This window comes from Dryas octopetala, chromosome 4, assembly GCF_963921425.1.
Source record: "Dryas octopetala chromosome 4, drDryOcto1.1, whole genome shotgun sequence".
Classification (NCBI taxonomy): Eukaryota; Viridiplantae; Streptophyta; class Magnoliopsida; order Rosales; family Rosaceae; genus Dryas; species Dryas octopetala.
In genome coordinates this window covers 2674138-2684626 of record NC_141369.1, presented here as the reverse complement: position 1 = coordinate 2684626, position 10489 = coordinate 2674138, and the positions used below count along the sequence as shown (strand labels likewise).

Below are 10489 nucleotides of genomic sequence, written 5' to 3'. Positions count from 1 at the left end.
TGCATAGCTTTAAACCAATTATAAGTTTGCTGGATTTGGTGGAGTTTTGATGGATCTAATGTCGGGTCAAAGTTGAGATAAAAAATTGTCTTTAATTAACATAAAATAAAAGTATGTGTCATTCATTAACATGAATCAAAATTAATATCTTGAAATGAAACAACCATCAAAGTATGTGTCTTGTTTATAAATGTTTCCCAAATTAATTTAAATCTAACCTAGTTGAAGAAAATGGATTGTGATTTGAAAAAAATAAACTAAGCATGCAAGCTAACAAGCAATTAAAAGAGAACTAAGGCATCAAGTTCTACCACTATTAGTTAATTGATAAATTTCTAATTGTGGTATGTCCTAGAAAAGAAATATTTCTAGAGTGAGAAAAAAACTAAGAGAGTTTTAGAGAGAGAGAGGCTCGCAAAAATTAGTTTGGTAGTGAAAATGAAATGGGAGGGGGTGGCCTTGTATTTATAGGAATGGAGGGTCCAAATGAAGGGTTAGGATATTGGGGGAGAAAAGCTAGGATTAAATGGAAAGGCTCTAAAATTGGCTGAAAATAGGATTAAAAACTGAATTGGATCTAGCGGCAACCCTATGGTCAACACACGGATCCTTTTTGTGAGTGTAAACGCGTAAAAGTTACTCCAACAATGAGCTTTGGCATTTCAACTACAGGCATAACGTGAAGCAAGAAGTAGTCAAAGTTACTCCTAAGCTACTCATTGATTTTGGTTATCTTAGTCAGTTAATATGTTAATCGCAACAGTCATCTGCAGCAGTTCTCTCATAAGTTTCAGTACTTAGCATAAATACATTTAGAAAAGTGGCATGATCTTTGCATTGATTTCCTCAGCATTCCCCTTAAATGGGTTTTAAAGAAAGTTCATAACGTAGCATAAAACATAGTAGTTTTTAACAAGAACAAATATTTTGTCACTAATGTAGCAGCATACAGGTGGACACCAAAGATTGAACATATCTAGAGATTTTGAGGAGGACAACTTGTCCAAATTGATAATTTCGATGATACACATCCCAAGCTTATGCTTATAGGATAAGAAGATAATATTAATTAGTATTTATAATAGAGAAAAGATTCTTAACAGCCCCTATGGACCCACTTAACATGAGCACATAGACACAATAATCTTTTAAGAAACTTACTGCACAATTAGAGAAACAATTACAATCAGAAGGAGACAACAAGCAATTTCGAAATAATCTCACTGATGAAGACCATGTAACGCCCCGAACCTCAGGCCCATAAAAATACTGAACATCAAACTTTTAAACTTGTTTTCTCTTTTCTTTTCAGCCATGCACATAAATATAACTAAAAACAATTTTACCAAAAACATTTAAATGAAAACATTGTGTAAAAACAATTAAATAAATCTCGATGAGTCCCACTACCTCGACTTCTCCTCACTGCCTCCTCAGCCTGCTTAACCTGCAAAACACCAACAACCACACTACACCATATTCATGGTACACCGGGTCATTCAAACAAACAACCCGGTAAGCTCACTAGAGCTCGTATGAGTGAAATGACTTAAACAATAATCCTAAAATAATCCTTCAATTTCCATGCTCAAAAATAATCCACAATAAAACCCATAATTACTCAAATCGCATAATAATTTCATCAACAATCTCATCCAAGCATCAAGACAAATATAATTCCTCAAGTTTACATCATAAATCCACCATAAATAATAATAATCATTCTGTAATTCAATTGCCTAATCATCAACTATTAACCTCAACCTCAAATCATTCCCGTCTTAAATTTAATAACCTCAAAGCATAATTACCATCACTTCCATTCTTAAGATTCAAGCCTAGACATTTCCAAGTCCTAGCCAAACCAAATCCTAGCAAACATATGCACGCAAGCACACAAAGCAACAAAACAGACTATCTAATTTCACTCACAGTCTAACCACGCGAAAAAGACCGAAATGTCCTTCTTCGCTCTTTTGCTTGGATCTCCAATCCGACAGCATAACGGCATCGAGAATAAGATTTCCTGAGCTCGTGTACCTGTTAAGACCAGACAATCAAATAAATACAATTCAGAAACACAATTGGGCCACTGAACGACCGAAACTGGCGGCCGCCATCACACACGGTGGCTGCCCCGCCCCAAACATCACACAAAAATCACCGAAAACTCACCACAAGCTTCGGGTGACTGGCCAGACGCCAAAAATCAATAATTCCATCCATCGGTACGACCAAACACGGCGGGACCTGCGGTGGTCCGTGGTGGTCAACCTACGCAAATTTCAAAACTCAAAATTAACGAAAACAAATTACTCTAGCACGAAGGAGACGTCAAGAGGATCAACCTTTATACCTGGGTCGACGGCCAATTCTCGCCAGAAATGGCTGAAATCGGCGGTGGAAGCCGCCGGCCTAAATTCTTTGAAGGATCTTGAGTTTGAGGTGGGTGATCGAGTTTTCCTATAGTTATCACCCTGGAAGGGTGTAGTGCGTTTTGGAAAGCGCAGGAAGTTAAATCCTCGTTTCATTGGACCTTATGAGATTATAGAGCGAATTGGTCCAGTTGCTTATAGACTTGCTTTACCTACGGCCACGATGTGTTCCATGTATCTATGTTGCATAAGTATCAACCAGATCCTTCTCATATTTTGGAAACCCAGCCCATTGAGTTGAGAGAGGATTTGTCTTATGAGAAGCAGCCCGTTGAGATTTTGAATCGTAGAGATCAGATACTTCGTACAAAGATCATTCCCCTGGTGAAAGTTTTATGGAGAAACCACAATGTGGAAGAGGCGACGTAGGAACCGGAGGAGCAATTATGAGCTCAGTACCCGCATCTTTTCGAATGGAAGGTACAAATTTTGAGGACAAAATTTTCTTAACGGGGGGAGGTTGTAACGCCCCGACCCCAATGTGACCCTTTGAAGTTTAATTTTAAGTTTTATTGTGGATTTTTATTTAAATTTTCATGAAGGGGAATTTTAGGATTTTAAGTAAAGGGTTAGTTGACCCAATTTTGACTTTTTAATCTATTGGGTGTGAATTTGGTCTCGTCGGATAAGTGTTGAAACCACAAACTCATATATGCGAACTGTGCGACCATCGGAGTTTCGGATCAAGAGTTATGGACGTTTGAAGTAGAGGGTATTTTAGACTTTTTCATTGTAGGGTGTTTCTAGAAAGGCCCAAATTTTTTTAAAATTTTCAGATCTCTTTTTCTTTCTCACTCTCTCTCTCTCTTCATTTTTCTCTCCCTTCATTTTATCTCTTCTCCCCGCACACTCTCTCCCCTCGCAACCCACCCCTGCACACCTAGCCAGCACCACCACTCTCACCGCCGACTACCACCCACCAACCCAGCGTCACCGGAGTGACCCCACCGCGCCGACCACCACCTCCCAGTCACCACCCTTGCAGCCCAACCCACACACGCGAGCGAATAAGGCCAGAGGAAGCCCATCTGCCGCCACCACCTGCCGCCGCCCTTTCCAGCCACATGAGACCTCCGGCGAGCCTCCCCCAATGTCGACCACCTCCCTCAGCTACTCCTCTAGCCAACCCAGCCCCCTCCTCCACGACCCATGCTCAGAAAATTCCCACAGAAAATGCTGACCATTCTCCTTCAAATCTCCGGCCAATCCCACTTCCTATCTTCAAGGGTTAGGGTGAGTTTTCCTTCCTTCTTAATGGGCTTTCAACCTCTCATGTTTTGGTGGTGAAATTTTGAGATTTTGGGTGAAGTTTGAATATTGGGGTTTAAGGCCATTTCGGATTCCCTTTGAATCTTAGAGTTTGAGACTATTATTGTTGTTTTCTTAGAAAAATTTCATCCCTAAGAACCTCATTTGTTGTTTAGAACAAAAAAAAATTTAGAATAAATTTGAAGGAATTTGAGTGTTGGGAAGTTTGATTCAAGGGTGGAACCCATTTTGGGTCTGCTGAGGTTTGGCTGAGTCTTGTGGTAATTTTGGTGTGGTTTTGGACAATCCCATCTTTAGGAAACCAATAAAATTTGATACTAGATTTGAATGAATGAGGAGATTTGAGAAATTTTTGTATTTTGGTTAATTTTGGGCTTGAAACAGCCACCTTGGGCGGCAACCTTTGTGATTTCGAACCCCCACTGATATTCCATGATTTTAGGAGTATTTAGGATTACTTTGTTGAGTGGGTTATCAATCTAGGTTATGTTGTTTATGGTTAGTGAGCCGGGAAGCTTTAGGGGGGGTTGTGGAGTTGTTATTGGTCAACTTGTGTAAATTGTAAACCGTTGTGTAGAAACGAAAGTTGGGTGGGACGTTAGGTATAACACACACATACAAATTTAACATCTTGGAGTTGAGACTAACTTCTTATTTTATTGTTTATTTTATAAGCGAAACGACCATGGCTCGTGACGATCTGGCGGAGGATCGAAGCTAGGCTATGTCTGTGAGTGGACTTTTGTTTTAAAAACATTTTGTTTACTCTATGGTACATTGAATTTATTTGCTTATCCCGAGTTTTAATTGAGAAATAATGAATTGTGAGTATGGATATATTAATTCTTTCTTGATTTATTTGAGTATGGATTAAGTTAAAATATTTTGGGAATGGACTTGTTATAAACTATTATGATTTTCAAAGTTTACATTTCCATTAGTTGATTAATGTTCTTACTTTAAGCCTTATTAAATGATTTTTCATTCGAGATTGATGAATTAACTTGGTTTTTAAGAGTCGTGAGAGATGTACGATTTCAAACGTGATTTATACAAGAATTTATTTAAAATAAATCGATTTCAAAGTTTTGAGTAAGTCTTGAGTTGATAGCAAAATGTGTTATAATTTCATAGTTGATATTTCATTTTCAAGAAAATATTTTGCGTGGCTTTGAGATATTGTAAATGGTTTTATGTATACTAAATTTATTTGAAATAATACACTTTGACGTATTGATTTAAGGTTTGTAGGAAGGTTTCAATAATATATTCTTGCGACGAGAAAATGATTTTATGATTTAGTTATGGGAGATGGTTTTCAAACCACCCTTTTGCAGTACCCTCTAGGTAATCAGATTGGATAGGTCTTTGGGACCCATCACGACACATATATAGGCTTTGGGCCGTGTGTCGAGATGCTTCGCCCTTTAGGATCTGCTTTGTGTGCACGTATGACCAGGATTGCCTGCACGTGTATGGATTTTACTTCACTCGTATGTATAGCCAGGATATTGCATGCTTATGCGATTCAGGAATTCCGCACAGGTGTATGGCCAGGTTTTTCAGGGAATAAGCATGGTGGAAATTAAATTGTTATCTTCAAGAGCTTAAATATGGATTTTAATTGAGAAATACCTTTCGAGTTTTATAAAGATTTCGATTTTAATATTTTTATGACATTGTTAATTTAGATGGTTGGCTATTGAGAAATGTGTTTTGATTTATCTTTTCCTTGAGTTCCATTAGTTTTATAACACTCTTAAAGCTTGTAAATAGTTTTAAAACTAGGGGATTTCAAAGAGTGACGTGAGGTCTTAGAGTTAAACGTGGTTATAAAGAGTTTTCTGAAAAGATATTTAACATTTGATTTCATTTCCATTAAATTCTCCACTCACTGAGTTTATCTCACAGTGTTTCTTGTTTTGTCTTAAATTGTCCCCCCAGACAATAGCAGTGGTGGAGGTCGCGTCAATCACGTCGAGGCATAGCGTCCATTTCCTCTACTCAGATCTTGTAGGCATCGCTTCCATTTTGGAAGTTCCTTTTTTTAACTATAAAAATTGTTGTAATAAGAGTAGTGGCTCTGCTAACCATACTTCAATTTTAAGATGGTATTTATTTTGTATTTGTAGGGTTTGAGACCTCTTTTTGGTTGTAGTAGAGGCGGCTGGTGTTTTTAGAAGTGCTTTTACAGGTTAATAAATTTTGGGTTAGTCCATTTTCAGGGGAGGTTCTACTGAATTTTTGGTAGGTTTTTCCTTGATTTTGGATTTCCACAGGACCTCTATGTGATTCAGGGTGGAATCCAGGGGCGGTCCTGTCAGGTTTTCAAACTTAGCAGGGTCCCCTGAGGGAAGCTATCGTATGTGACGCTTACCTCCTATTTTTTTGGTTTTGTTTTGTTTTCTCTTACTTATGCAGATTTGTTTCTTGGAGAAGATATCAATTGAGGGGCGCGTAGCTTGAATTCTTTTGTCTGGTGTCTCAAGGTCTCTGTATTCATGTCTTCTGCTTTGCAGCAGTTCTTGCTTTCCCATGAGTGTTTTCCATTGGGAATCTATTTTGAACAATAATATTTTAGTTTAATCATTTTGTAAACTTATGTGGCTCTTACTTATACTTTGGTAATTCTCCTTTTTATAGGGTGTTGATTTAACTATTCTACCCTAGCGGGTTGGTTCATTTATATCTATGTATTTATTTTAGTTTTATTATTTCCTTAAAGATCATGTTGTGTAATGAGCACTCTGATCTAACCCAATGTATTTAAATTAAAAAGGCTCAACCTTTCTTGAGTGACTTGGAGGATTAACACTGGTTTATTGATATTAATTTCTCGGGAAATTCAAGAAGAGTACCTTTTTTGCATACCTGGGGTTCGGAGTGTGACACCACATAGATTAAAAGTTAAATTTTCCCATGGCATGTGGTTGGGTGAGTGTCTGTGGTCAAAATTGGGTGAAAAATCCAAAATAATACTACCACGTTAGCAATTTTGTAGGTGTGGGTGATGAAATGAATGAAAAAAAGGTTTAGTGAACACTGTGAATAGTTGTAAATGATAAAGTGAGACAAATAAACATCTGGATGATAAAGTGAAAACCGATTGAAACTATGGGTGTAAAAATACAAATAAGCCTTTGAGAAATGAGCTCTCTAGAGAATATTATTATTTTGGTCAAGAAAAGCTTTAATAAAGACAAACAGAAAACAACAAGACATGGAAAGTCCATAAGGCCTTCCACAGTGGTGAGCTTGAGCTTGAGAGTGAGAGTGGGAGTGGGAGTGGGAGTGGGAGGAAACTCTCAGTTTGTCTACAGTAAGCCAGAGTAATGAGAGTGAGGGTGAGTGAGAGCTTGAGTTGAGGGCGAGGAGAGGGTCCGGCTGAGAGTGAGTGTGTGAGTTTTTATTTAAGTGGGCCCCACCAGCATGCGAAAAGACAATTAAGGGCTTTTGAGAAATTCAAAAAGCTGAAGCTGAGTCCAGAATTTTGACAGAAGCCAGGGGCAAATCAGTACATGCGAAGGGATGAAAAAAAGTGGCCGACAATCCACTGTTCACCACAGCAGTTGTCTGCCACTCGCCAAGACGCGCACTTGACACACACGGGTGGCCACGATCTTCTGTCCGTTGCAGATCAACGGTCACCAATAAAGCCTGGTTTCAATTTAAAAATAAAAAATAAAATCCTAGCCAGCAACACGTGGCAGCGTCTGGAGGCTCAGATGAGTTTATCCGTTGGAGATCAACGGCTACAATTAATTGACCGTTATAATGCAATTAAAAATACAAAAAAAAATACAAAAAAAAAAATCGAAAAAATATTTAAAAATTCTAAAAAATTTATAACGGCTATTTCATCACTTTTGCTATAAATTAAGCATTCACACCTCATTTTTTCACACATCTATCTATTCAATTCATTCATTTTATCAATCTATTCAAATCACCTTACTTTTCCTAGAAAATTCTTTTTTTTTTTTTCAATCATGGAAAATGCCAAGAGAAAGAATTGGTCCAATGAAGAAGAGGTAGCACTTGTTGAAGCTTGGATAGAAAATTCGGAAGATTGTGAAATCGGATCCAATCAAAGAAACATGAAATTTTGGAATAAAGTGTACAATCAATTTATTCAGAGATATCCTCTTGCCGTGAGGAATGGGCGACAAATTGGGGCAGTCATGGCTCACTTCAAGAAAATAGGACAAGCCACCTCGAAATATCATAAATGTATCTTGGTGGTCGAATGATCACGCACTAGCGAGCAAAATCAAATTGATACGGTGAGTTTTGTTGATTAAACTCAAATATTTTTGTTAATTAAATTCACATATTTTCGTTGATCAATATGTGTGTATTCTATTTCAAATTGTGTGTACTTTATTTTTGCTAGTTAAACTCAAATATATTTGATAATTAAATTCACATATTTATGATTGATCAATATGTGTGTACTATATTTCAAGTTGTGTGTACTTATGATTGATCAATATGTGTGTATTCTATTTCAAATTGTGTGTACTTTATTTTTGCTAGTTAAACTCAAATATATTTGATAATTAAATTCACATATTTATGATTGATCAATATGTGTGTACTATATTTCAAATTGTGTGTACTTTATTTTTGCTAGTTAAACTCAAATATATTTGATAATTAAATTCACATATTTATGTTTGATCAATATGTGTGTACTATATTTCAAATTGTGTATACTTTTTTTTGCTAGTTAATTCACATATGTGTGTACCATTTATAATTCATTAATTTGTTTTCATATTACTAGGTGAACTTTGCCAACACACGATACCAAGCAACAAACTCGAGAAACCGTCCTTTTGCTTGGCACCATTGTTTTGCTAAGATGCAACACTTTGTGAAGTGGCAACGTGCACAATCCGACACCCCCACTGAAGAAGATACAGAAGCTGAAGCGGTTCAATTGAGAGCGGATGAGGATGCCCCGACCTTTCAACCACTTAGCAGTAGTCGCCCGAGGCCACCTACCAGAAACAACTCCAAGAGGGCCAAACAAGTTGATACTAACGATGATGACCTTGCCGATAGTATCAGGTTTCTTTGCCAAGGGCAGAAGGACATAGCTGCTTCACGCGACCGATTGATCAAAGAGCACATCGATTTTAAACAAAAGCAACAAGATTATGAAGTCATGGGCAAAGACCTCACCACCATGCATGGAGAACAACGAGTGTTTTGGGAGGCACGACCACGTGAAATTTTGGCGAGGTGGAATGCAAGTGCTGCTAACTAGGCCAATCAGGGCAAGTCAAACTCGGGAGGGTACTTCCCCAACACTGACTTTTCACAATATGACTGATGTGTCATTGTTTTTCCAACTATGTTAGTTGTGTACTTTATGTATGCATTTTATTATGAATTAAAATAAAATACCCTTTTATTAAATATGTCTCGGATTCCTTTACTTTTCCAAGATGATAAGATAGCCTATTATGACTGATGATAAAATTCTGATTCGTTTAACTTTCCAAGATGATAAGATTTTGATTCGTTTAACTGTCCAAGATGATAAGATTCTGATTTGTTTACATTATCGCACCTAGTCTATAAATTTCACCATGTAGTGCCTTCGCCAATTCACCTTGTTTAGTAATCGCAGAAAATTCGTTTACACTCTACTTCAGGATGTCTACCCCCAACGATTATGATTCAGATGAAGAGATGTTTCAGGCACAACTAGACATGTACGATGACCAGCTCGCAAATATAACGGCATGTACCATGGCTGCTTACCGACGATATACACAACGAAGTCAAAGAAGGCCAATACATGGAGGCACATCCCAACCACGACGATATATCCCTCGAAACCGACAACTAGGCCATGGTTTTATTATGAGCAACTATTTGCACCCTGGAGCAAGATATACTGAAGAGATGTTCTGACGGCGCTATCGAATGAAGAAATCATTGTTCCTAAAGATGATGCAAAATGTGTGCAACAAAGATGACTACTTCCAACAAAGACAAGACGCTGCTGGAAGATGGGGCTGTACGCCAGAGCAAAAGCTGACTTCGGTCATGAGAATGCTCTCCGCTGGGTACTCGGCTGATGCCCCAGACGAGGGCTTCCAAATTGCCCAAACCATAGTGCTGGAGTCATTCAAGAAGTTCATAAGAGTTATTGTGTAAGGCTAAAAAAAGAGGATTCCCAGGTATGCTAGGGAGTCTAGATTGCATGCATTGGAAATGGAAAAATTGCCCAGTAGGAAAACAAGGGGCATATCAAGGCCATTATCACACCCCAACTGTGATATTAGAGGCAGTTGCCGGGTACGACACATGGATTTGGCATGCCAATTTTGATTTTCCAGGGAGCAACAATGACATCAACGTATTGGATGGCTCACACCTTTTTGATGATGAGGAGCAGATGCGAAACCATCAGATCAAGTATAAGGTTAATGACAATGACTACACAATGGGGTATTATCTACTGGAGCGGATCTACCCCAAATGGGCCACGCTTATACAAACAATAACAAATCCAGTAGGAGAGGCAAGTCAGCTATTTGTAAGATATCAAGAGTCCTACCGGAAAGATGTCGAGAGGGCGTTCGGGATTCTGAGGGCTAGATGAGAGATTCTAAAAAAGCCCGCCAGAGGATGGAAAGCCAATGATCTGGGCTATATTATGAAGACATGCATAAATTTACACAACATGATCATTGAGGACGAGCGTCCAGAGAACGACGACGATGAATCGGATGATGACATTGACCACGTTCAAGAAAGGATCTCCCGGG

General features: G+C 38.2%; 1 protein-coding gene and 1 long non-coding RNA gene across 3 annotated transcripts; both read left to right on the top strand.

Moving 5' to 3' along the window:
- Nucleotides 1-3284: 3284 nt before the first annotated feature.
- On the top strand, nt 3285-6329 carry LOC147286171 (uncharacterized). 2 transcript variants are annotated; one of them, XR_015122076.1, is made up of 4 exons: nt 3285-3668; nt 4380-4434; nt 5649-5717; nt 5837-6329. It is a non-coding gene; the product is annotated as an uncharacterized LOC147286171 (long non-coding RNA). The 2 variants fall into 2 exon arrangements; XR_015122075.1 differs by having other exon boundaries at nt 5649-6329.
- A 3592-nt stretch (nt 6330-9921) lies between these two features.
- LOC147286170 (uncharacterized) lies at nt 9922-10323 on the top strand. The gene has a single exon (XM_086240690.1). The coding sequence runs from the start codon at nt 9922-9924 to the stop codon at nt 10321-10323; it is 402 nt and encodes a 133-aa protein (XP_086096816.1).
- Nucleotides 10324-10489: the final 166 nt, after the last annotated feature.